The sequence below is a fragment of the Phocoena phocoena genome, chromosome 19 (genome assembly GCF_963924675.1).
Source record: "Phocoena phocoena chromosome 19, mPhoPho1.1, whole genome shotgun sequence".
NCBI classification, from domain to species: Eukaryota; Metazoa; Chordata; class Mammalia; order Artiodactyla; family Phocoenidae; genus Phocoena; species Phocoena phocoena.
The window spans coordinates 24,561,734-24,588,260 of NC_089237.1; the positions used below are offsets into that span (position 1 = coordinate 24,561,734).

A 26,527-nucleotide genomic window follows, 5' to 3' on the forward strand; every position below is an offset into this window, starting at 1 on the left:
AGGGGGGGTACGCTGCCATTCCCGGTCTTGACAGCTTCTCCTGGCACTTTCCTCCCAGCTCAGAGGCTCTTTTGGACTCAGGGTGGGAGACGTCGGGTCTCCCTTGTAACCCCTAAGAGCCCAACCGGGACTCTGCTTTGGGGAAGGGGGGGGAGCTTGGCACCGCCCTCACTCTGCAGCTCTGCTGCCTCTAGTGCGCAAAGCAGGGATGCGAGCTTGGGTCCCCCCCCAACCCCCATCCTCTACACCCTGTGGGTCTTTAGGAAGCTCCCCTTGTCGCACGCTGTCTCCATCCCCCGCCCTTCCTTTCTCTCTGAGCTGCAGAGATAGAGGGCTGCCTCCAAGGTGTGTGGACCGGCTGAGCTGGAACATCTTGCCCCCCCATCCCCCCACGCCCCCACCCCCCCCACCCCCTCGGTAACCCCAGGCCACTTTCTCAGGGGTAGAGATGGGGAACAAATGTCTCTGAAAAGAACAGGCTCGGGGCATCCCTCCTCTCTGCTGCTAATCACCCACTCTCTCCATGAATGTTAAAAAGCACCAGACCTGTCCCCTCCTTCTCAGGAGCCCCCCGGGGGTGTGTGTGTGTGGTGGTGGGGGACTGTGTGTAGCGAAATCTCCTCTCTCTTTTCCCTCCAAAACAACACAGACCTCTTGGCTAGCATCTCCCCACCTGCTCTATCTTCAGGTGCTAGTGGATGGTTTGGGGTCAGATTCCTTCCTTGAGGTGTTCTGAGGGGGGCAATTGGAGAGGGCTGGAATGACAGGAGAGAGGTGGAGGCCCAGTGCTCATCTTGGGAGTGGGGGAGCAGGCTTACCTCTAGGGTGGTGGGAGTCTGGGGTAAGGGGCATTAGCATCACTGGGTCTGGACAGCCCGCTGAGCCTGGATTGGCTGAGGATGGGTGGAGAACAATTTCTTGGCAACGGGGCTGCCTAAGATGTGCCCTCACCACTCTCATCACACCCATGTATCAAGGGGAACCTATGCTTTTCACTGCCAGAGGGGTTCTGGACTGACTCTTGGACCTCAGTCTTTCCCTCTCTCTTTTTGGTATCTGCGAGGCTTCCCTTGGCTGTGCCTCTGGGCCTGAGGGACGTAAGGACACCTCCCCTCAACGAACTGAAGCTAGTTAGGCTCTTCTTGGCGTGCTTCTCGGCCCCTTCCTCTGTTAGCCTCTTTAAGAAACCAGGTTTCCTAGAGAGGAGATCTAGACCCAGGTGGGAAGTGGTGTGTGAGTGAGTGAGTGAGTGTGTGTGTGTGTGTGTGTGTGTGTGTGTGTGTTGGGGAGGGAGGGATGGCAGCAAAAGGAAGGAAGGGCTCGGAAGTGGTACTGGGGAGACTGGGGGTTCATGGTCAGAGTCAGAAAGGCCCCTCCCCCCAGGCTATAGGGGAGGGAGTGTGTTGGACTTTGCAGCATGTGTTTCTTCAAGTGTGAGGGAGTGCGTTTCCCCTCCCGGGAAGGAGATCCTAAGCATTCCCTCCCGGGCTGTTGTGTCACATCTGGAAGTTTGTGTAGGAGTTTCTCCAAGCTCCGAGCCCAGCACAGCTTTTTCTCATTTGGAAATCACAGGCTGGCATTTGGGATGCCGAGAGGGGGAGTGGGAAGGGGGCCAGAGGGGGAGAAGGGAGCCTGCCAGGAGTGGGGGGAGGAGAAGGGGGAGGCCTGAACAGCAGGAGCCCTAATGGCTTCCAGAAGTGAGTGTGAGTGTGTGATTGCTGTGTGTTTCTGAGAGTGTGTGCGTCTGGAGGGGAGGGGGCACCCGGACTCTCTGGAGCTTTCCTCGCCACTGTCCCAGTGTCCCAAGTTCCCCTGTCTCTCTTACCTAGGGAGAAATCTCCATTTTGGTCCTCAGAGGAAATGGAAGGGGGGTGTTCTTCCTGTCTCCTCACCAATTCCCTCCTCTCATTTTCAAACCCAAGGCTCTCCAGAGGGAGTTCTGGGGAGAAGGGCTGGGGCTGGAAAGCTGAACTGGGCTGAGGGAGCCAGAACACCTCCTGGCACCCTTTCTGTCCAGGCCCACCTTCCTTCTCGGCCACATACACCCTCTGCTCCACCGAACTGTCAGGGGACTCCCCGTCATGGAGAGTGCCAGTTGGAGCCATTCCTGGGATTACCCCCACCGCACAGCCCCCCTTCACCCCTTGCCTCTGCTCCCGCCCCAGCTCTCACCCCGCCCTGCCTGCCTCAGCCAGGATGGCGACAGACACAACTGCTCACACACGCAGACACACACACACACACACACACACACACACACACACACACACAGAGTCACAGACGTTTGAATCAGCTTTCTGGCCTATTTCCCCTCCCAAAGATTCCAGCTCTCTTGTGTCTCTGTGTCTCTCGTCTCTGTCTCTGGGTGGGGCTGGCTGCCTTTCTTCGGGCTGCAGTTTTCAGTTCAGCTGGAAACCTCCCTCCCCACACACCCACACTCTGGAGCGGTCTGCAGCGGGCAGACCACCGGGAAACAGGATTGTGGGAGTTGAGTGGGGGGGGGGGTGCTCAGCTGGGGGAATCCCCTTTTCAGCCTCCCTAGCAGGAGCCCCCTCCTGAGCCCCTAGATCTCACCCCACTCTGGGGAACGCTGAATCCCATAAGCACCAGTCTCTCCGGGGGTGAATGAGGCAAGCACCCCACCTTCCCAATGAGTAGTAGGAGGCCAGGACTCCCGGGTCCAGGCCCTTTACCTCTTCAGTGCTCTTAGGTCTCAGATTAGCGGGCTCCTAGCAGAGAATGGGACAGCTGGGGGGCCTGCTTCCCTTCTCCGTCATGCTCTGCCCTGAGCCCCCACGCCCCTGGAGGTGGTCCAGCCCTCCTCCCTCCTCTTTCTACCTTCCTCTCCCTTATAGCTGCCCAACTAGGCAAGGGCTCTAGATAAAGCCCCACAGAGAGGACTAAGTGCTCAGATAACATGCTCTAGTTCTCTCTCCTGGAGGGAGAGGAGGAGGAGGGATGGAAGTGGGGTTCCTCACCCTGCCATTTCCTTTTTTCTCTGCTTTTGATGGTGGGTTGTGGGGAGACGAAAGATCCTCCCTTCTCCTACCCACCTCCCCCTTTGGGATCCACTCCAGCCCGGACAGTCACCATAGCAACAGTAGACATGTGACTGCACAGGTCTCTCATAGTCACTATGGCAACCAATGTCCCCCATTCCCTTGGTTGCCATGGGGATTTGTCACATGGTTCCCCCCCAACCTGATAACCTGTGAGTCTCCCCGCTTACCCTTCCCTGTGTGAGGACAAGACAGCAGCCTGGGTAAGGGGAGTCCATATGTGTGTGTGGGGGGGTCCCTTTAATTACCATGGCAACAAATCCACACCACCTGGTGACACATCTTCCTGTTGTTATGGCAACAGAGGAACATGGCACAGTGACATACGGCCATATTCCCAAGGAAATGAGCCCTACCCTGAGAAGGGTGAAAGACCCCCACCCCCCCGCCTCATTAATTATTCCTTAATTCAGATTGTCCCAAATTTTTCTGTGCCTTGGTGTTTTCCCTGTCCATTTATGTTTACCTATAGGGGAAGGGGAGAGGTGAGAGCGGCAGGATGTACCCGGGAGTAAGGTGAATCGCCAAGAGGGCTCTTGAGAAGGGGCTTCTGTGGTCAAGAGCTGGAGGTGGGGTTGTTTGGAGGCAGACTCTGGCTATAAGAAGCCTCAGTGTGAGCATGTGTAAGGTGGGGACAGACAGAGGGACAGCACCTTTATGGTGTCACTCCTCCCCCCACCCCCACCCATCATCGGTTCATCACTACTGAAGCAAACAAGGTAGGAAAACATGAATGGGCAGATACATCTGGCTTCTAGGCAGGGAGGCTGATTGACTGACTGACTCTTCATTCATTCGCTCTTCCCATGTATTGATCATCTGCTACACGCCAGGCACTACTCAAAGCTCTGTAGGGGCTTGGGTGTAACAGAGTGCCCGTGCCTCAGCGAGGGAGATGAGACAAGGGCACAGATGACACTGCCATTACAGGGGTCCAAACAGCTGTCCCGGGAGCCCCTCTTCCCAGGAGAACTACCCACCTGCCCCTATGTAGAGACATCTGCTCATATGGGTCCCTTCCAGAACCCTCTTCCCTATAGAGGAGAGGAGGGGGCTAGGTTGGGGAAAGCAGGCCAGTTCTTGAAGGTAATCGTGTCCTTCCCTTTTCAGACGATGGTCCCAAAGGAGCTCCCTCCCTGTCCCCTTTTTTCCAGGCTGACCCCTGGCTGACCCTTATTCTGGGGATAGGTCCACTGGGCTCCGGCTCCACTGAGGAAAACAGCTCCATGGAAACAGAGCTCTTTTTATTTCCCCCTTCCATCAACTTACCCCAAAAGCCTAGAATTTTTTTTTTTTTTAACTCTTATTCCTGTGAGGATGTAAGATTAGGGAAATTGTAGTGCCTTGGGGATTTAGGGTACCTGCTGGTGGGAAGGGATGTGAGTCTGAGGGAAAAGGGCCTGGGTGACAGGAGGGGGTAGAAGGGCTTTGAGGTGATTGAGTGTGGGCTCCCGGAGAGGGGGTGTGGTCTGAGGTTCAGGACAGAGATGGGGTATGGCTGGGATCAGCTTCAAGGTAAGTCCTTGGGTCCCTGGCCAAAGCCTTCTCACTCTAGAAGTGGAGTTATGACAGGAAGTTTCCATCTGCTCTGGGCGCTCTCTGTCTCACTGAGTCTGGCTTGGTGGGTTGTGCTGTGGGCTGCCATGACACCCTCCCTACCTCCACCCTCAAGGCCTTCTCCTTCCCCTGGCCCCCCACTCTCTGCTTGTTTCTAACCTCTTTACTCTTCCCCAACCCTCTCATGTTTTCCTTGAGAAAACAGGATGCTTGGTCACTTATCTGTGAGTCTGGTGCCCAGAACTTTCTAAGGTCCAGAGGCCATTTTCTACATTCTCCTGTAGATGGGCTGGAAGTGAGCCCCTTAATGAAATCCACTCTGTGGAAAGACTCAGGGTTTAGAAAGACCCCTCTCTCCCCCTTGTTGCAAAACAGTCTTTGTTGGTCGAGGGTGGGGCTTTGCTGGAAGCCATAAGAAGGTGTGATGGTGGCATGGTCTGTATACAGGGTACTTACTGTCTGCTCTGCACAGGCTGGGCCGGGCTTACGTCCAGCACAGGGCCTGGTGTGTAGTGGGTCCTCATTATTTAACTGTGTGAATGTGTCTGGAGGCCATGTGAGGGCTTTGAGAGGCCAGGGGCTGGCTGGGGAAGAGGCAGCCCGAGGCTCCAGTTCTGTGGCGCTTGTCTGCCTCGGCCTGTCTGTCTGGGGCCAGTGCGGTCGTGACAACCCCTTCCCTGCAGCCTGAGCAGCTATGGAAGCTGCTATCTCAGATCAGAAGCTTGGAAGACTCAGTCTCATCTGGGTCTCTCCTGTGACCTTCAGCACACGACTTCTGGGCCTCAGTTTCCTTGGGTTCTGGGGAAGAAGGTGATCTAGCCCGGATATTTCTCGGGGCTGTTGTGAGCATCCAATGTGACATGCTGTGAAAGTGCTTGGTAAACTGTAAGGCAAGCATGATCCGACTTTAGGTTTGTGTCACACATTCACATACATTATCTCATTTGCTTCTCACATTTTTCCCTGTGAGGTAGGAAGGATAAGATTCAGATTCAGTAGCGAACTCTCAGCGCCTGGCATTTCCACAGGCACGATCGATTTCATCCCCCAAATGGCTTGTGCAAATAGTCAGGGTATTTGTGGCTTTTCCTACTTTACAGAAGAGGAAGCTGGGAACAGAGGTGAGATGACCCGAGCTGGGACTAGCCGGCTACACCTGGCTACATCTCAGATGGGGTTGGCAGGTCAAGCAGTGGGAGGTGCTGGGGCAGGGCGTGGGGGCCCGGGCTCAACTCCACCCTGGCCAGATGTTTCCTTGACCGCCTGGTACCTGGTTTGAGCGCATCAGCATGTTGGTAATCCTTCTCAACTGTGTGACCCTGGGCATGTTCCGGCCGTGTGAAGACATCGCCTGTGACTCCCAGCGCTGCCGGATTCTTCAGGTGAGCATGTGTGTGGGGGGAGGAGGGGGCAGCTTCTGATTTTTATAACCTTGACACCTTCTCTGGAGAGGCCCTGAGCCCAGAGGAGGGGGTGGGGGTGGGGTAGGGGGCTGTTTCCCCCACCCTTTTCTCAGTTTCAGCAGCCTCTTGTCCCCACATCAGGCCTTTGACGACTTCATCTTTGCCTTCTTCGCTGTGGAGATGGTGGTGAAGATGGTGGCCCTGGGCATCTTTGGGAAAAAGTGTTACCTGGGAGACACTTGGAACCGGCTTGACTTTTTCATCGTCATTGCAGGGTGAGGGCCTGGGCTTGGAGCAGAAGAGCGACGGATCAGATCGGTCCCTTCCCCAGGGCCAGTTCTAGGCCCGGCCCCCTCCCCCAGCCCATCTACAGTGCTACGTTCTCCCTGACTGTCCACCAAGGATCCGGGGCTGTCCTATAGCGCTTGAGCCAGTACTTCTCTGAAGTCCAAGGCCCCTCCATCCACACCCTCCTCTGTTCATTCTCTGATAAGGAGTCTGTCCTTGGCTTAGGGGTGGCCTTGCCCCCAGGGAGAGAGCTGGCTTTTCAGGGTCCCTTGGTGGAGGGGGAGGATTCCTGCCCCCCCACAGCAAGATTCCTCATTGACCTCTTTTGACCCCCACGGCGGCCTCAGACTCAAAGGGCCTCCCTTTGGGCCCCTCCCTGCAGGATGCTGGAGTACTCGCTGGACCTGCAGAACGTCAGCTTCTCAGCTGTCAGGACAGTCCGTGTGCTGCGACCGCTCAGGGCCATTAACCGGGTGCCCAGTGAGTGACCCCTCAGCCCTCGGCCCCTGGGCGGAGAACCCCAAGAGGAGACATGGGAATCTCAGACCCCACCCCTACCTCCTGGCCACTCACAGGCCTCATGCGGGCCTGGAACACTGAGGCAGGCCCCCTGAGACAAGGGCTCAGTGGGGAGCTGGGTCGCTGGAGCCCAAGGGAGCCCCCACCCGGGCTGCGGCCCCTTCTCCCTCATTTCAGCCTGATTTTAGGTCAGAGTCTCAGGAATGTCTCAGATGACCCCTTCCCTTCAGCTAGATCACTCTCCCTCCGGTGGAATAGGGGCGGTGGAAGCAGGGTGGAGAGGCTGGCAGGCCAGGAGGAGTGGGTGCAAAGTGGGATGGCCTTTTCTAGCCAGAACCGCCTCTCATGCGGTCTGGTTCTCATTGGTGAGACAGCAGCGGCCACACCGAGCATGACTTCTCTCAAGACAAGGCCGCTGCACACCTCATCCTCCCGCTGTGTCCCCTTCCTCGTCCCACACCCTGCCAAGCCTCTGCAGCGACTGACTGCTGGGACAATTATCTAAATTAAACCGCATTAGTCTCTGAGCCAGCCAGGCTTTGGCAGCTCCAGCTCCCCTTGCATCCCGCCCCCCACCCTTTCTCAGGCCCCCTTTGCAACTCCCCAACCTACACAAGCTGCAGATGGCCTCTGCTGCCATCCCAGGAGTGGGGTGGGGGTGGGGGCATGTTTCTGGGGCTCAGTGTCTGATGTGTGTGCCTGTGGGGTGTGTGTGTGTGTGTGTGTGTGTGTGTGTGTGTGTGTCTGGGTGGGCAGAGCTGCTCAATGTGTCCTCCAGGCATTGGTGTCTGTCGGTGTTAACAGGAACCCCAGATGAGAGGCATGTCTTCCCTCCTCTCGCGCCCTAGGTGATCGCTGGCAGATTTATAGGCCTCTAACTACGGGTGTAATTCCCTTAATGCAAACCCTGAGGAATTGATCTCAGCTAGAGCACAGAGGAGCTGAAGGGGGCTGGGAGAGGGGAGAGAGGAGAGGGACTGAGTGGCAGGGGCGGGGCAGGGCCACTTCGCTCACCAGGAACAGTGGTTAGCAGCTGCTTAGAAGCTTTTTCCCTGGAGGGGTCAGGGGGCCACGAGTGTCACTTTGGGGGCCGAAACTAGCCCCAAGAGGTCTGTGTGCTTGACAAGGGTTTGGTGGCCTGGGGGCTAGTTTAGATGTCCTAGATCTGGAGTGGGGAGGGAGGGCAGTATCCCTAGCAGCATCTTAGGGGCAGGTTTGTGGTGGCTTTCCCCATGGAAGGGGTTGTTAACTGACGGCCCCCTGTGTGTCCTCAGGTCCTGATGTGAGGATCCGGACCAAGCAGAGACTAGACTCAGGGAGGGGGCTCAGCCCCATGGTGAAGTGCAGGGCATCTTGGCCCCTGCGGAGGGCTTGGCTCTCAAAGGGAAATTCCTGCCTGCTAACACCCTTGCTGGAGTTCTCTGCCTTGGTTTCCCCAATGACTTTGGCGTCTATAACTTAGAAAGGTCAGGTGATTAGGATGTAGGGTGGGAGTGTGTGTGTGTGTGTGTGTGTGTGTGTGTGTGTGTGCGCGTGTGTATTGGGGAGTGGGATGCGGAAGCAGAGAGCCTGTCAAGTCCTGGCACCTACACTTAGCAGCTCTGTGGTACTGGACAAGTCACGTTAGTTCTCTGAGCCTCAACCCTCGTCCGCAAATTGAGGTGATATCAGCTCCGTGATGAAGTTGGGAGAGTTAAGTGGGATGCGGTGCTGGAGAATGCTTTGGAAACTGCGGCCACCCTGCTCGTCCTTGGTGGTACTGTGCTCTGACTGGTATGGGCAGGCCAAGAGGGATAGTGGGTAGGGATTAGGGGCTGCGAGGGCTGCCTGCAGAGTTAGCAGTGTCTGTTGGTCTCCCTCCAGCTTGAGCAGGGCTGTCTCAGCCTCAGAGGCCCCGGTGGCCCCCTCTGGGAGTGCTGCCAGGCCCCTGGCAGCCAGCCTAGCCCGGCTAGCCTGGCACCCCCAGCGTGGCTTCTGCCCCCACAGGCATGCGGATCCTCGTCACGCTGCTGCTGGACACGCTGCCCATGCTGGGCAACGTCCTGCTGCTGTGCTTCTTCGTCTTCTTCATCTTTGGCATCGTTGGCGTCCAGCTGTGGGCAGGGCTGCTTCGTAACCGATGCTTCCTGCCCGAGAATTTCAGCCTGTGAGTGGCACGTGGGCCGGGAGGTGACCTGGGAGTGGCTGTGGGGCTGGGACCTCCCTCAGTTCCTGTTGCGGGTGACATATCTGTTTTCTTATTAGTAACATATCTGGTTATCAATCTTGGCTACACACTGGAGTCACCTGGGGAGTTTAAACAACGGCAAGGCCTTCATTCTCCCCACTGCCCATTTCGATTTCATGGGTGTGGGGTTCAGCCTGGGCGTGGGGATTTTTAAAAGCTCCTCAGTGAGCCTAAAGTGCAGCCACGTTGGGAGCCTCTGCTCTAGGATGGAGACTTCCCACGTCCCGACTCTGGAGTTTCACCCTCCATCTGCATGCTCCTGGCGCACCCCCTCTGCACCCATGCATCCCTGCCCCTTCCCAGTGCTCGCCCTGTGTACCTCAGTTCATCCACCCAGCTCTCCCTTGCTGGGCCCTGTCCCCCGAGAACCCTGCTCTCAGCCTCATCCCTGTTTCCTCCGCAGCCCCCTGAGCGTGGACCTGGAGCGCTACTACCAGACCGAGAACGAGGATGAGAACCCCTTCATCTGCTCCCAGCCTCGCGAGAACGGCATGCGCTCCTGCAGGAGTGTGCCCACGCTGCGCGGGGACGGGGGTGGCGGCCCGCCCTGTGGCCTGGACTACGAGGCCTACAACAGCTCCAGCAACACTACCTGTGTCAACTGGAACCAGTACTACACCAACTGCTCTGCAGGGGAGCACAACCCCTTCAAGGGCGCCATCAACTTCGACAACATCGGCTATGCCTGGATTGCCATCTTCCAGGTGGGGCAGCCTGGGCACCGGGAGAGTCCCCAGAACACAGACCCGGCTTGGAGCGCTTGTCCTTGGGGTTGGGATGGGGTCAGGACCTCTAGAGGAGACTGCAGGAGGCTTTAGGGGGCCCAGAAACAGCCTGCCCCTCTGCAACCTCCCCAGGTCATCACGCTGGAGGGCTGGGTCGACATCATGTACTTTGTGATGGATGCCCACTCCTTCTACAACTTCATCTACTTCATCCTCCTTATCATCGTGAGTGATTCCTCAGGCCCCTGCGGGGATGGGGGATCCTGGGGAAATGGGTGGGGGGGAGTCCAGAGAGGGGACTTGCTTGGTCTGAAGTTCTAGCTCTCAGAAAAAGTCCCATAGAGACACAGGCAGAAGGCACCTGTCATGAGGAGTCCGGAGGTAATCCAAGGTCAAGTGCTATCACTTACTAACACTTAAAATCTTGGGCAAGTCATTCCCTATGAGGCCCCCCAGCCCCACCCTGGGCATCCGTTTCCTCATCATTAAAATGGGTGGTCGTCAACCCGGGGTGATGCCGCCTCTCCCAGGGGGGCATTTGGAAATGGCAAAGGGTGGTCCTGTTTTTTACAAGAACTAGGGGAGCACTACCGGCATTTTGCTGGGGGGTAGGGTGTAGATAACAGGCACCCTGAAATGACAGTCCTGCCAACGAAGAATTGTTCCACCCCAAATTCCCATCATTTGGTGTTGAGAAACACTGCGTGATCTCTTGTTCCAGCTCAGAAGTTCCAAGACTTTATGAGGACAGAAGACAAGAGGCAAAAAGTAGCAATATTTAATCACTACCGTTCATGATTAATAATTTAATTGCTACCACTTATAGCTAATATTTACTCAGCACTTACTATGTGCCAGTCCCTGCTCTGAGCACTTTTTTATGTGCTGGTGCATTTAATCCTCACCAAGATCCTGCTGTTGTCTCCATCTTACAGATGAGGAAGCTGACATTTCCTCATTTGTCTGACCCCGGCAGGTGCTTTGCATGCGCTGTGGATTAGTCTTGCTGGGTTGAGCGTCGCTGCTGAAGTGCGCTGTCACGTCTGCTGCCTGCTTAATCCTCAGAGCCCCCTGTGAGGTGGCAGGTGCAGGGACTGTGGCCTCATCTCCAAAATAAGAACTCTGAGCTTCAGAGGGCTTGGTCACTGGAGCTGAGAATTCAACCCCAGGCTACCGACTCCAAATCCAGCCCTTTTTCCGTGTCACCAAGAGGCCAGTGACAGAGCCAGACAGAGGGACAGATATTGAGAGAAAGAGACTAAGATCTCCTCAGGACTTAGGCAGGCCCCAGAGAGTCAGAATAAAGACCTCTCGGTGAGTGAGAGGTGTCCCTGAGAAAGAACGGCGCCCCACCCCCAACCATCCCTGGTATGGAAGGGTAGGGGCCTGTTCCCTTCCCCCCACCATCACCTGGGTGGCAAGGCCAGCACCTCTGGGAAGTGGTTTTGTGACCTTTTCACGGGATCTTTTCACCACTCAGCTCTCCCTGGGCTTGGGGAGTGGGAAGGAAGCAGACAGAGAGGTAAGGGGCCTTGTTTCCACCCTCCCACACACCCCATGAAAAATCTTTCCAAACAGCTCTCTGGAATCACACTAGTGAAGCTGATTATCATAATTACTAGGACACAAGCTCGGGGGAAAAAAATCTGCTTTGTCACCATAAATATTCATGACCTTCATGCTGGTTTGTTATCCAAGGAATTGCCACCCCAGAAGCCCCGGGGGAAACTGAGGCATGGAGGTGGAGATGGGGGAGTGTGGCCAAGTCAGAGTGGCAAACTGGCTAGTCTGCAGGGTTCAGGGTTCAGCCCATTACCCAGCTGGGGGAGGGGAAAGGCCAAGGCCAGTGGTCACGAGGATACTGAGGTCCCGTGGTTAAGGGTCGCACTCAAGCTTCTGCAGCTAGACTCGGGACTAGAAGCAGGAGTTTTGTGAACAATGTTTTTGCCAAGATCTCAAAAGCGCAACCCAACGTGAAAGCCCCACGTGCCCAAGGTAGTAGTCATTTCCACAGCCTTACCTAACTCCTAATGGGAATCGGGGAGGGGGTGCTCAGAATCTCGGAGGATGGGCGTGATTAGGGGCAGCGAGTTTGGGAGATATCCTTGCCAGGTAACCTCCTGATCGACGGCAGTGCCTTGGAATTCCATAGAGGCTGGTTCAGGTCTAAGCTTTGCTGTGCGTGAGCTGAGTGATCGTGGGCAAATTCCTCAACCTCTCTGAGCCCCAGTTTCCTCACGTGTCAGATGGAGACAATAAAGGTGCCCCCTCTTGAGACTGTTCTGAGAATAAAACAGGATGGTGCTTGGACAATTACCGAGCCCAGCGCCTGGCGCGGAGGGAGCGGTCTGTACGGTGGCCGGCGCTGTGACTCCCTCTCCTTCAGGCTGTCTCCTCTTGTTGTCCCCACCCCCACAGGTGGGCTCCTTCTTCATGATCAACCTGTGTCTCGTGGTGATCGCCACGCAGTTCTCAGAGACCAAGCAACGGGAGAGCCAGCTGATGCGGGAGCAGCGCGTGCGGTTCCTTTCCAACGCCAGCACCCTGGCCAGCTTCTCCGAGCCGGGCAGCTGCTATGAGGAGCTGCTCAAGTACCTCGTGTACATCCTCCGGAAAGCAGCCCGAAGGCTGGCCCAGGTCTCCCGGGCAGCGGGCGTGCGGGCCGGGCTGTTGAGCAGCCCAGCTCCCCGCGGGAGCCAGGAACCCCAGCCCAGCGGCAGCTGCCCTCGCTCCCACCGCCGTCCGTCTGTCCACCACCTGGTGCACCATCACCACCACCATCACCACCACTACCACCTGGGCAACGGGACGCTGCGGGTCCCCCGGGCCAGCCCACAGATCCAGGACAAGGATGCTAATGGATCTCGCCGGCTCGCGCTGCCACCACCCTCGACACTCGCCCTCTCCGGGGGCCCTCCGGGGGGTGCAGAGTCTGTGCACAGCTTCTACCACGCTGACTGCCACTTGGAGCCAGTCCGCTGCCAGGCACCCCCTCCCAGGTCGCCATCTGAAGCATCGGGCAGGACCGTGGGCAGTGGGAAGGTGTACCCCACCATGCACACCAGCCCTCCACCAGAGATGCTGAAAGAGAAGGCGCTAATGGAGGTGGCCCCCACCTCTGGACCCCCCACCCTCACCAGCCTCAACATCCCACCCAGGCCCTACAGCTCTATGCACAAGCTGCTGGAGACACAGAGTACAGGTGAGAACTCTGGGTGGAGGCACGTTGGTGCCCCTCACCCAGGGACCGGGTGATATCCCATCCCAGCCAGGACTGGGGCGTCTGGAGTCAGAAGGACAGGGCTTGGATTCCCTTCCTGCCACTCTTGGCGTTGGGACCTTCAGCGAGTCACATCGCTTCTTTGAGCCCTAATTTTCTCATCTGTTAAAATGGGAATCGTAATTCCTACACTGTAGTAAATAACAACAGCTGTCGTGTAATGAGCACGTGCTATGTGCTCTGCTCTATGCTGTTTGCAGTTGTTGACGGATTGCTGTGTGCCTGTCACAGGCTTCTCAGGCAAAACCCCACTGGAGCCTCTCATCAGTTTAAGTGATAAACTTTATCATCCCCATTTTACTGATGAGACAAAGGAGGCTCCGAGACGTTGTGTGACTTGCCCGAGGCTGTGCCATTGGTGAGGGGTGGAGTCAGGGCCCTCTGACTCTGAGGCCCACGCTCTATAGTCCTTGTTGCAGGTTCAGAGGGGAAATGGTGTGTGATTGTGGTGAGCACCACGTCCCATGCTAAGGTCACTCTTGGAAACGTGAGTGTCACTCCGTCCCCGTAGGGAGACCTGGGGCTTGGTGCAGAAAGTCCTCAGGGGCTGCTAGGCTGATGGGTGGAACACCCAGTGTCGTGGGGAAGGGAGATGCTTGCACCTGGGGGCATCCCCCAGTCAGGCAGGGGTGGCACACCCTCCTCCACAGACAGACTCACTGTAGCCGAAGCCCAGGGCCTGTGTTTCAGGAAGGATGTGGCACGTGGGAGAAGTGGGATATTTGTGGGCTGTTATGTGGGAATGTGGGCTGGGACAGGAAGGTGCCATCACAGAATGCAGTGGGAAGGGTTCTTGTGCCAGCTCTTCTACTACCCTGCCAAGGGGCGCCAGCCAGCCGCACACACGCATAGTTCTATTTCCTTCTGTGTAAAAGGCAGGGCTGGGACCATCATAGCTGTCAGTGGTGTTTACCGATGTCCTCCTGCATGCAGGCGGAAGGGCTGGGCCCCGAGCCAGGCGTCTTCAAATCCATGCTTCCTCTGGGTAGTCTCTGAGGTTTCTTTCAGCTCTCACAGTCTATGGTCAAAGCTGTATTTAAATCGACATTGGCGTCTTGGGATAGGTCACCGTGTACGTGAACATCGCAGTCTGGGATGTGTGTGTGTGTGTGTGTGTGTGTGTGTGCCCGTCTGCACGCACACGTCTGGTGTTCATATGTGCACGTGTCCACACGTGTCTGACGTGTATAGGTGCGTGTCCGTGCACACGGGGTGGTGCTCTTGTCCGGTGTGTATGCACGCCCATGTGTGCACATGCCTGGCACACGTGCACCGTGTGATATGTATGGGTCTGTGCACACTTGTGTTTGGCTGTGCGTGTGTATGTGACTCCTAAACTGTATGCGTGTGTACACAGTACATGTATGTATGCGAGTATGTGTCTAGTGCACATGTGCGTGTGTCTGGTGTGAGAACATACATGAATACACACGTATGGGTGCGTGTCTTAAGGATCCCTTGGAAAATGCTACTTAAAGCAGTGTTAATGCAGGGCCGGCTTCCCTGGGAAGGAAAGATGGTCTAGGCTCCTTCCTGAAGGCTCCTAGGTCAACTGCACGAACCCTAGGACAACCAGCAGTGACTGTCCGTGGGATGCTATTGGCATTTGGGGGCATTCTCTTACTCAGGATTGCCCACATTGCAAGTCGTTCAGCATCCCTGCCCACCAAGTGCCTAGCACCCCCATCACTGAAAGAATCCCAGACTCCCCTACTCATTTTATACACTCTGAGGGAAGGGTGACCCCAAGTTGGAAACCCTGGAGTCTCTAACCTCTACTCTCCTGTCCCAGGCGCCTGCCAAAGCTCTTGCAAGATCTCCAGCCCTTGCTTGAAGGCAGACAGTGGAGCCTGTGGCCCAGACAGCTGTCCCTACTGTGTCCGGACTGGGGCAGGGGAGGTGGAGCTCGCCGGCCACGAGATGCCTGACTCAGACAGCGAGGCAGTTTATGAGTTCACACAGGACGCCCAGCACGGTGACCGCCAGAATCCCCACAGCTGGCGTCGACGGAGCCTGGGGCTGGACGTGGAGCCCAACTCCGTGCTGGCCTTCTGGAGGCTGGTCTGTGACACCTTTCGGAAGATTGTGGACAGCAAGTACTTTGGTCGGGGAATCATGATTGCTATCCTGGTCAACACACTCAGCATGGGCATCGAATACCACGAGCAGGTAGGGACACGGGCAAGGGCACGGTCCCTGGGCTGGGGACCCTCTGCCTTCCTCCCCTCCCACCCCGTGTTCGGTCTCCTCTCCATGCTGCTAGCTTGCATGGCAGGGAGGAGGACAGGAGGGAGATGCACCAATGCGGGGGTCTCTTTGGAGCGTGAAAGCCAGTGAATGTCATACAGTCTCTGAGTGTGGAGGTTGCCCAGGGCAGGGGCAGGGTCTGAGCTGGGTGTGTTTCCTCTGGGAAGGCTTCTGAGAGGAGGTGGGGTTTAAAGGATTTAAATGAGCGATGAGCATCAGATGGGGGCAAGGCCTTTTTGGAGGGACAAGTCACACACAGGGGGTGGGCTGGGCCCCCGGGCATTCACTGGACTCAGTAATTAGGGGTGTGATTGACTGGAGGCAGCAGGGGCTGTGCAGGTGGAGGTGAGGAGTGGAGGGCTGGAGCCTGCCCCTGGGCGGGGTAGGGAGGGAGGCCATCTGCTCTTGGCCTCTGTTCTGGGAGCCGTGCTGTGAACGGGGAGGGCGGCTCTGGGTGGAAGAGAGCTCCCAGCATGGTGAGGGGACTTGAAACCATTGCGCTTGAGGAATCGTTCTAAGAACCTGGATGTTTAGTCAGGAGAAGAGGAGGCTCAGCAGGGACAGGCGAGCTGTCTTCAAATATTTGAAGGGCTGTCATGTGGAAGAGGAAGCAGGCTTGTTTTGCGGAGCTGACGGCTGCAGGCAGTGGGATCTGGGCTGAGGGGGAGGAGGCTGTCTTCTCTCGCAGAGCTGTGCAAGAACAGAAGGGGTGGCCTGGGGAACCCCACCGACCCCACCCCCACACTGGAGGTGGGAGCAGGTACCACGGGGCCTCACAACTGGCTATGGCTTCATCCCCCACAGGAATCCTTTCAGAAGGCAGCCCTTCCCCCCAGTTTGGCCTTCCAGGTCGCCCCCTTGTCAGATTCTTAGGAAACGAGGGAGGCCAGCAGGCAGGTGCTGCGGTTCACAGGCCCTTCTGTGCTCTTCTGCCCTGGTTGTTCTCACTGTCCTGGGGCTCAGGGAGGGTCGGGGCTGCCAGACCTTCCCTGGTGCCGACCGAAGCCAGGTACTGCCCCAACCTAATGGGTACAGGCACGTGGAGCCAGAGGGTGTGGAGTGGGCGCGTACTACGCACCGGTGCGGCAGGGGTGGGGCAACCATGGGGCAGGTCCTGGGCTCCGCTGGGTGTGGCCACGGGGCAGTGCCGGGAGTGGGTCTGGGTCGAGGCTGGGTATCCTAGGTCCAAGCCCGGCTGGAGCAAACGTGCGATGTTCACTTTTCAGGGGGTTCTGAATTCCCTTACCGTCCACCCCACTCAGCTCCTACCCCAATTGCCCTGTCCAGCCGGGTGCACCCCAGCCCCTCCCACATCGCTATCAACCATGTTGACGCCCCTTCCTTTTGCCTCAGTGACCCCCACCCAGCCGGCTATACCCTGTTCCTTTCCTATGGAGATGAGGTGGAGGCGGGGCAGGACACCGGCTGCAGGGTCAGCAGGTGGGGAGTACGGCACTCTGGTGGGCGTGTTGTGTCTGGGCGCATGGCGCGTGGGTGTGTGTGGCTCACGCCTGCTCAGCCAGCCTCCTGGGGAGAGGTGCTCTGCTCTGTCAGGCTGGTTGTGGCGGCATTTTCTACTGCCGCAATCCAGGTGGCGGCAGCTCCTAAGCTCCCATTACGCCAGCTCCCGAGCCTGAATCTCAGCCTCCTCTCCCTTACCCCAGTTCTGGCCGTGGTCAGATGCCCCTCCCCCCCGGGGGCACCTCCTCGGCTGCTGGTGGAGGCTTTGACTGTGCTGGAAAGAAGCTGAGTCACAGAGACTGAGGGCCGATGAAGCTGCAGCAAGAGGGCTTTCAGTCAGACATCAGGAAGGACACCCCCTTGGGGAAGAAGTAATAGCAAACAGTCACGGTGCCTGCAACATCTCCTTATCCAAGTTCCTGAGGAAAGCGGGGGACAGCCTCCCAAGTCCTCAGCAGCAGGGAGTCCCCACTCAGTGGTGGCACAGTGTCTGCCCCAGGGAGGAGTTTGTCCCAATACCTGGTTGCCGGGGGCCCCATAGGGGTGAGTGAGAGTCACCAGCAGGCCGGGCAGAGGACTGACTGCGGCCCCGGCAGGCTCAGGGGCTGGGAGCGGTAGAAAATCCCAGAAGCAGCCGTGGCCCTGTGCTTGCAGGCACTGCGGCATGAATGTCCCGCCATCTGGGTCCCTGAGCCTGAGCAGGCTGAGGGGAGCAGGGAAGGATGCAAGGAGACATGGAGGCCGAAAGACAGAGACACAGAGGAGGATATGGATACACAGAGGGACACAGAAAGAGAAAGGGAGGGAGAGACAGAGATAGGGAGATGGGGGCACAGAGAGCAAGATGGAGACCCAGGGGGAGAGAGATAAAAAGACAGGAAGGCAGAGACAAGAAGGTCAGAGATATAGAGAGGGAGACGGAGACTCACGGGGAGGAGACAGAGACAGGTGGAGGCACAGAGATGTAGGGGTGACACAGACAGATACAGAGAGGGAGCCAAAGACAGACCAAGACCCTGATGGAAACAAGGATAGACGGAGCAGGGACCAGGAGACAGAGGCTCCAATGGAGCCTCAGATGAAGGAGAGGAGGAGCCAGCTGAGCAAGAGAGCTGAGAGACACAGCAAGGAAGAGCGTCTGCAGATGCTCAGAGGCGAGGACCAGAGGCTCATGGCTTCCTGCAGTGCTCTTCATGAGGCAGTTGTATCCATCGATCTTGGTGTTGGACTGTTAGACTGTTGGACACTGGAGAGGGTGTTGCTGGTGCTTCCCTGGGGGAGGAGCCCAGCCCGTTGCTGGTGCCCTTTCCAGACCTGTCCTCTCCCACTGTCACCTATCTTACCCATCATTCGGTTTTCCTGTCTAGAACAGGAAAACCTGCTGCTCTCTACCAACCTCTTGACCAAGGTAGCACCCATTTTGTCATACCCCACGCTACCCGAGGTGGGCCCCATGCTGTCCACACTCTCCTGCTTTTCCCACCCCTTAACCCACCAGCTGGCGGAGAAGTGGCAGGGCTAGTTTGTGCAGAGAGACTGGTGAGGAGGACAAAGACACAGGACTCTGAGGAGGGAGCAAGAATATAACTTCAGATAGGAAGTGTGATCTGATGGAGGGTGGGCTTGTGTGTGCCCCACCCACTAGGGGGCGGTGCCTGGAACAGGGAGCTTGTGAACTATCCATCCATCCATCCATCCATACATTCCACACACATTTTCTGTGCATCAGAGTTGGGCCTAAGCAGTGGCACGCTGGTAAATGTTTAACAACCAGCCCTTTAAAAAGGAAAAATTGTCCTGATTTGTGGTGTTTACAGTATTTGCCAATTTCCATGGTGTAAACGCTTCCACTATGGCTGATTTCCAGCTACCAATGTGATGTCACCGCATGTGGAGTTGGGAAGAGAGGTGCACAGCCAGACGCTCCAGTACAAGACTGGGCCGGGGCACTCTGTCCTTCCTCTCAAAGACCTCACCGACAAGTAAACGTCACACTAACTTGATGTAATACGTGCTTGGAAAGGATGCACAGAGGAGTAACCCATGACCCAGACTGGGGAAAGGATTCAAGGAGGGCTTCGGTAGGACGTGACCTAAGAGCTGAGTTTGAATGGAGATTGGGAAGTAGCTAGTGAAGGGTGGAGGGTAGGGCACGGCATGGGGGAGGGCCAGAGGCACCAGACACAAAAAATGAAGAAGATTTATAAGGAGTTCAGAATGAATAGGGCACTGGGTGGGGGCTGGGATGGGCAAGTAACAAGAGATGAGTTTGGAAAAAAACTCAGAGCTAGGTCCTGAGAGGCATAGGAAGGAGTTTGGATTTATTTTATCCTGAAGGTGACAGGTTCCCAAAAAAGGTTTTAAGCAGGTCGATGATATGTGTTTCTGTTCTATGAAAAGGCCTCCGGAAGCCACGTGGGGAGTAGAAGGGAGAGGGAGACAGGAGGCAGGGAGGCCCACCAGAGGGCTACTGCAGTGGTCTGGCCGGTTCATACATCTCTGTCCCTGGAGACAGAGAGAAGAGTGCGGGGGAGAGCTGGCAGGTAGCTGAATCTGTAGACCTCAACACCAGTTGGATATCTGTGGGGACGAGGCGGCGAGGATGACACCCAGGTTTCTGCTTCAGGGGCAAGCACTGGGGCTTGTGCAGAGTTGGGCTGGAGGGCATTGCGCACAAGGTGCCCGTGGGACATCCAGCGTGCTGTTGGAGCACAGAAGAGAGGCTGTCTCCTGGAACCTGTCCCTGCCTGAGTATGCGTGGGGGCGAGGCCCCTCCAGGGGAACGGGGTCTTAAGGACACAGGAGCTTCCTAATCACCCCCTTCCTGGTTTGGGGCTGCTGAGGGCAGGGGCCAACCTCATATTCTAGAAGAGGGACAACAGCATGTGGGGAGGTGGGGAGGGCACACAGCCCAGTGGTCTCCTGGCCTGCAGAGGAGAGAGAGGGAAGGTCCAGAATACACAGCCTTTCAGGCCAGGGGAGGACAGGGCAGGTGACGATTCTGCTTGTTTCCCCATCCTGTCACTCTAGATACACGTCCAGGGAGGGTTTCTATTTATAAGTGAGTGAAGTCAGCTGTTCAGGGCAAGGGAAGCTGGGGGTGGGGTGGGGTGGGGGAGAGTCCAGATGCGGTAGGTCTTAACTTTGAGGGGATTCACAGGCTCCTTCTGGATTCTGCTGAAAGCTGGGACCCTTTTCCCAGAAGATAGACGCAGGCATGGATATACCCCAGTGTGGCCTTCGAGGACAGGGGTTTACAGACACCCGTCCTATTCCTTGGGCCTCCTGGGAGTCCTTGGCCTCCAGGCAGAGGAGCTGGGGCTGAGGGCCAACAAGACCTGGGGGGATGATCTTTCACAGTTGCCCTGGTCCCAGACTTTCAAAGGTTCTCCAGAGGTGGGAGGGAGAAGGGTGCTGTTTTGGAGATGGCCAGCAAAAGGGGTGCTCACATTCCTCCAGGTGTCATCTGGCTCTAAGACTCCCCCAATTCAGCAAACGTGGGGAGCACCTCCTGTGCACAGCACGTTAGAATAGAATAATGGAATGGGGGCGGGGGCGGTGCCAGGAGCACCCAAGAAACCTAGGTTCCAGCAGAAGAGTCATTCTGCTTCACGGATGATTATGCCAGATGCCATAAGGGAGACTTCCGGGGACAGAGGACAGATGCCTACACCCAGATGGGGGATTTCGGAGGGCTTCCTGAAGGAGGTGGCTTTTAAGGGTGGTCTTGAAAGATAAGTGGGATTGGTAGCTGAGGCCAGGAGCAGAGGGTTCCGGTGGAGGGACTGCGGGGGATTCTGGCCGCCTGGCCTGGGAATGCACAGGGAGACATAGGATGTTCTGAAGGACCGTCGTGTTGCCTCCCCCACCCCAGCCCGAGTTGTCTGAGCAGCAGTGAAGTGAGTCCAGCAGTGCTGTGGAAGCTGGAGCTTCCAGTTAGGTGTGGGCTGGTTTGGGGGAGGGACCCGGAGGCTATTTCTATCGTTCAGATCAGAGGCAATGAGGGCCCCCAGTATGGCGGAGGGGGAAAAGGATGAGCGGGAGGGGGCACAGCCATTCCATCGCCAAGGTCTGTGGGCCCAGGCACCTGCTGCTAGAGGGATGAAGGGCAGGCATAAATCCTAGATAACTCCTAGGTTCCAAAACTGAATCCTGGAGAGGGATGGAGCTGGGAGGTCGGGAAAAGAGCAGGTTTGGGAGAGGAGGTGAGAGGGTTTGTTCTGGACTTGAGCTGGCCCTGGGCCATCCTGGGAAGGCTGTCAGACAGGTTGGTTCTCTGGGTGAGGAACCAAGGCTTGGAAGGAGATCGTTTTGCATTGTCCACACCCCAGTGACATCTGGAGAGGTGGGAGATGGAGGGTGTGGGAGACCAGGGGGGATGTGGGCTCTGCTGAACTCAGGAATGTTGGCCTGAGGGCAGAAAGGCAGCGGGAGAGGGAGAAGAGCCCTAAGAGGGCAGGAGGTGGCCCGCACAGGGTCAGGGAAGCAGAGGGAGGTAGTCATCAGGCAGGAGGGGCTTGCAGCAGGCTCAGGTCCTGCCCAGGCATCCGGAAGAGGAGGGCTGGGAAGAGGGTTCTTGGAGAGAGCTGGAGTGGTGGGGCCTGGGGTTCAGGCGTAAATAGGCCCGGATCCACGCGAAGGTTTCTGCTTTTAGGCAGGGGAAGTGATATTGGAGAAGTGAGGGAAACAGGGTCAACTGATGGAATGAAATGGATTCCAGGGGAGCATGGTGGGCGGGTGTGGGGTGGAGGAGGGGCTGGCTGCCTTCCAGGAGGGAGGAGAGATGAGTAGGTTGCAGGACGTACAGCTACCTGGGGGCAGGAAGTGGAGCCCCATGAAGCAGGAGGCCAGGTTGGGAGTGGGGATGGGGGCCAAGGAGAGGGAGAGTGTCTGAGGCAGCTCTTGGGGGTGAAAGATGGAGGTCCAACAATAGAGGAAGATGAATCCCGGCACAGAGCAGCCCTCGGTCCCCCAGCAGGGCATTCTCCTGTCCAGTCAACACAGGTTCCTGACGAGCAGAGCTCAGCAATCCGACAGCTGCAGCAGAGAGGCAGAGGGGGTGGGGACTTACCTGGGCTGGAGCTGGCAAGGCAGGAGGAGCCCTCCAGGTCTGTGGCCTGAGGGCAGCCTTTAAATGGTCCACCACAGCTGGGCCGAGAGACTGTGCAGGCGAGTGAGGGGCAGGGGCCACAGATCCAAAATTTTAAGTCACAGAAGCTTTGGGTCGACTCCGCAGGCTGAGTGAGCACTGTGGGTGCCTTGCACTTACTTGGCTTGTGTGTTCCCTTGGGGTGGCTCTGGGGAGCTGACAGGAGACCACGGGGAGGGGCACTGGAGCACAGTGACACCTAACAATGGGCCCAGCGGGCATGAGGGGCTAGAAGAACGTGCTGAGAGGCGACGTTCCAGGCTAGAGTGCTTCCGGGGGACGGCGAAAAGCAAGGCCTGTAGGATGAGGCCTTTGAGGTCTCCTAGAAACCTCCCGCCGCCCAGGCGTGCCCTGATTTCCCACACCTCCTTGGAGAAGGAGGAGAAGGGGGTAGGCCCCACTGACCCAGTGACACTCACCCCATCGCGGCGGCCCACCTGCACCACCTCTCCTGGGTGTGGAATCAGCAGGCAGGACTGTCAAAGGCAGAGGTGAGGGGAGCTGAGGAGTCAGAGCTGGGGAGCAGAGATTTCAGGGTCCGTGGAACAGGTGGCAGCTGAGGAGATGGGGGGCGAAGGTGGAGCTTGGCAGGGTTGGGGTGACTCGTACAGGCCTCCCCTCAGGTCTGGTCTGGCTTGTCCCCGCCTTGCACCTTCCCTGCGAAAGGCACATCCCTGTCTGCCAGAGCTGGCTCTCAGGCCTCGCGCCTGGACCGCTGCAGTATCCCCTAATCGGTCTCCATCCCTTTGTCTCTCCGAGCCATCCGCACACTGCCGCTACTGCAACAGGTTAATCTTAATACACTGCTCTGCACATCTCCCCGCTCCCCCCAGAAGCCTCAACGGCGGCATCGTGGGCAGAGGCGAGTCCAGCCTGAGTCAAGTCGTGGAGCCGAGTCAAAGCCATTCTGGCTGGGCCCCACCTACCTGGCAGCCTCGCTCCGCAGCGGTCCCTCCCACCCTCTGACCAGGGCAGACACTTGATCCTTGGTCCTGGAGTATGCCCTGCACATTCCTTCCTCTGCTCCTTTGCTCACGCCGCCCTGGCCGGGGATGCCTTCCACGGGAGTTCTCCTCCCACTGCCTCCTCCCCACTGGCCCACTGACCTCAGCCGGTCTGAGCTCCTGGGGCCCTTCTGGTGTCTGCCACACGTGGTGCTTAGCTTCGGCCTTGCAGGCACTCTGTCCTGCCACATGTGAGGACTGCTGCCACTGTCAGGGCCCACGGGGCCACCTGAGCAGGACTCTGGCCTGGGTGTTTTCACAGGCTTTAACTCCTATATCTGGCAAGGCAGCCTCGTCACAAGGAGGTGTTACCCTGTTTAACAGAAGAGGCCACTGGGAACCAGCAAGGTTAAAGGACTTGCCTGAGGTCACCCAGGAGCAAAGTCTCCGAGTTGGCAGGCCTCCTGCATTCAGGTTCGACCCCATCTCTTAGCAGTGCTGTGTACACCATGAGCACTTTAAGGGTTAGTGGATGGAGGTGCTCTGGGTTTCAGGGGGGTCCTGGGGAAGCTTACCTGGGGCCCAGTGACTCCAAGCTGACAGGCTAAGGGGAGGGGAAGCGTTGGGAGATGGGAGATGGGAGATTTACAGTTAGCGTCAGCACAGAGAAGAGCCTGGGGCCTCTGGGTGGGAGAAGCTCAGGCTGCCTGGCCTCCACTGCAGAAGCCCCCACTGGGCCTTGACCTTTGTGAACAGGAGGGAGGATGCAGTCTAGACCAGAGAAGGGACTACCTGGCAGCCTGGTGGGCTTGTGTGAGTCTGTGTGGGCTGTCTGGGTGTGTGGCGGGGGCAGCAGCATGGACAGGTGTGGAGGGCCGCACAGATGCACCTTGCTCAGCGCCTTTCTAAGTGAGCGGTGTGACCTCCATCAGGTCACCACACCTCAGAGCCTCAGTTTCCCTGCCGTCAAGGAAGCCCACATCCCTCCCTTGTTTGGTGTGAGCAGGGAGGACATGAACTCCTGGGAGGAAGGTAGTAGCAGTGCAGGGCCCGGGGAGGGCACTAGTAGAAGTTGGCTCCCACCCCGTCCCTTTGCAGCTGCAGTGGCTGTGATCACGGCTCTGGTCCCTGGGGCAACGGTGTTGCTAAGATTGAGTCTCTGTGTCCTCGTCCTGCGTTTGCAGAACATTCCCAGCTTCCAATTTAGTAACTTGGACAGGCCTGGCTGTCTGGGGGAGGAGGACTTTTTTCCCATGGATCATGGGGGATACCGGAGCCTTGGAAGGGAATAGGCATTGCCCCTAAGTGTGTGCAGTGAGGAGAGAGAGGGAAGGCGGGGGTGGGGGAAGGGGGAGCGTGCCAGGCCCTCCTTTCAACCTGCTTCTTGGGTCCCACTGCCTCCTGGAGGCTGGCTGGGCGCGCTGCAGCTCCAGGCTTTGCCGCCACCCCTTTACGAGGGCAGTGACGCGCAGGCCTTGGGGGAGCCCACACCATCCTTCTGATGAGGCTCTTGGTCGGTGCGCTGGCGGGTGAGCGTGTGTGTCTGTGTGTATCTGTGAGCCCTCAGGTACAGACTGTCATAAGCCCTGTAGACAACGCCAGGAAACGGTGAGAACACCCCTCCTCCACACGCCTGGTAGTAGTTGTACTTTAAGCCTTCACTAATGAAGTAAATACATGATAGCAAAAGCTATAGTGCTTTCACTACTTTATTAATTTTTGTTTCTGGCAGCTTCTTTTTGATGTGTAATTTATATGTCGTAAAATTCACCCATTATACATGCCCCTCAGTTATGCTTTCAAACTCATTCTTTGTTCATACGTCTACGTTCATGTGAGATATAAGTTTATATATGTAAGAAGACACATTATATATTCAGTCCATCCACGTGTCTGGGTTCACAGGCCCCTCACTGCACCCTTGGATCCCGACAGCCTGGTATTATCGGACTCAGAGTAAGGGCGGATTGGGTCCCGCTCCCTGGCTCTCCCTCTGCCCTATGACTTTGTGCCGGTCATGCGCCATCTTATGACCGCTTGTGCTCGTCTGCATAATGAGGGTGGGGGGGGCTGTTGTGTGGATGGCACGAGGTGAGACACACGTTGAGCCTGGGAACCCACAGAGCGTCGCACCAGTGTGGCCCGTGCTTACCAATCCAATCCGATCTTTATCCAATCCAAGGATGGACAACTGGGCAGCCTGCAGAGTGACAGGGAGGCAGGTTCACTGACCGTGGCTTCCTGAAACGGACTGCACCTGGGAGCGGAAAATGGGAGATCCACTTAGTCAGGAGGAGGGTCTGAGCCCTGGGCTTTTTTTTTTGGCCGCATCAGGTCTTAGTTGCAGCACGCGGAGTCTTCTTTGTGGCGCACGGGCTTCTCGCTAGCTGTGGCGTGCGGGTTTTCTCTCTCTAGTTGTGGCACGCGGGCTCCAGAGTGTGTGGGCTCTGTGGTTTGCGGCACGCAAACTCTCGTTGAGAGGCATGAGCTCAGTAGTTGCGGCGGGCGGGCTTAGTTGCCCCGCGGCACGTGGGATCTTAGTTCCCCGACCGGGGATCAAACCTGCGTCCCCCGCATTGGAAGGCGGATTCTTTACCACTGGACCCCCAGGGAAGTCCCTGGGCTCTGGGATTTAATTGTCCTGACCATGGCCCCTTCCCCACCACCTGCACTGTGCTCCCGCTGGAGGGACCGAAGGTCCTGTCTCCCTGTGAACCCTATTTGCTAGGTCAGGGGGCATGCCCCCACCCACAGTCTGAGAGCAGAATCTCACTCAAGATCTGCTGGAGCAACGGGCTCCATGCCACACTGGCCCCCACGACAGCCACGCGCTCTCTGGATAGCTGGCTCTCGGCCCTGCCTGCTGACCCCGGCCCTGCTCCCCAGACCTGTCTTTGGAGAGAATCCATCCGTGGGCTGAGAGCTTCTCTCCTTCTAAGCAGCTGTTGAGACCCCAAATGCCCCTCACCTGCTAGTCAATCAGAAGACCCTGCCTTCCAGCTCTACCCCCTCCTACCCAGGCTGGCCACACATATTGGGGCCATTAGGATACATTTGGCGGTGCCCAGGGCCTGGCTCCATGTTTGGGTGACCTACCTGGGCAGCCGGCCAGACGAGGCAGCTGAGTAAACGGGGGGAGGTGTCTGAGGGACTAAGGGCTTCACTTGGTTATTTAATTCAAACTTCTTGAGTAGCTGCTACGGATCTTGGGCTTTTGGGTGGTCAAGACGCCTCATCAGGTGGGCGGTGGGCTCCGCTGAGCCGCTCATATCTCACTCCGCAGCTGCGGCCTGCAGCCTGGCCAGGCCCCTCCCTTTCTCCCCAGACATGGCTCATTCTCTGGCTCGACCCTGTGATGCCCTCCCCTTCCCTCTGCCTGGAGAGACCCCACTCACCCTCAGAGTTCACTGCAAGTGCTGCCTCCCGACTAAGGCTTTCCCAGTGTGTTCCTCCCTCACCTTCTCTCCCCTGGACTCCTGGATTCACTGTCTGGATAATTTCTTTTGGCACCAAAGCATCTAAGGTCTCTTGTGGTTATTCAGCTGTTTTGTGTGTGTACAACTTGTTTCCAGCTAGACTCTGAGCTCCTGGGAGGCAGGGAGCACACCTGGCGTGTTTTTGCCTACCTGCTGGATTTTACAGTACCTGGTGGATTATACAGTAGGTAC

The 26,527-nt window shown here is 57.3% G+C and overlaps 1 protein-coding gene across 28 annotated transcripts in view; it reads left to right on the forward strand.

Annotated features, from left to right (window-relative positions):
• The window catches only part of CACNA1G (calcium voltage-gated channel subunit alpha1 G), a 62,256-nt gene that overhangs the window by 1,515 nt on the left and 34,214 nt on the right, over positions 1–26,527 (forward strand). For all 28 annotated transcript variants that reach the window (XM_065897390.1, XM_065897399.1, XM_065897392.1 and 25 more), the window contains exons 2-9: positions 5,887–5,998; positions 6,161–6,294; positions 6,690–6,787; positions 8,813–8,972; positions 9,457–9,757; positions 9,911–10,003; positions 12,197–12,980; positions 14,851–15,227. In XM_065897390.1, coding sequence (XP_065753462.1) covers positions 5,887–5,998; positions 6,161–6,294; positions 6,690–6,787; positions 8,813–8,972; positions 9,457–9,757; positions 9,911–10,003; positions 12,197–12,980; positions 14,851–15,227 — 2,059 coding nt within the window. The remainder of the gene's footprint in view (positions 1–5,886; positions 5,999–6,160; positions 6,295–6,689; positions 6,788–8,812; positions 8,973–9,456; positions 9,758–9,910; positions 10,004–12,196; positions 12,981–14,850; positions 15,228–26,527) is intronic.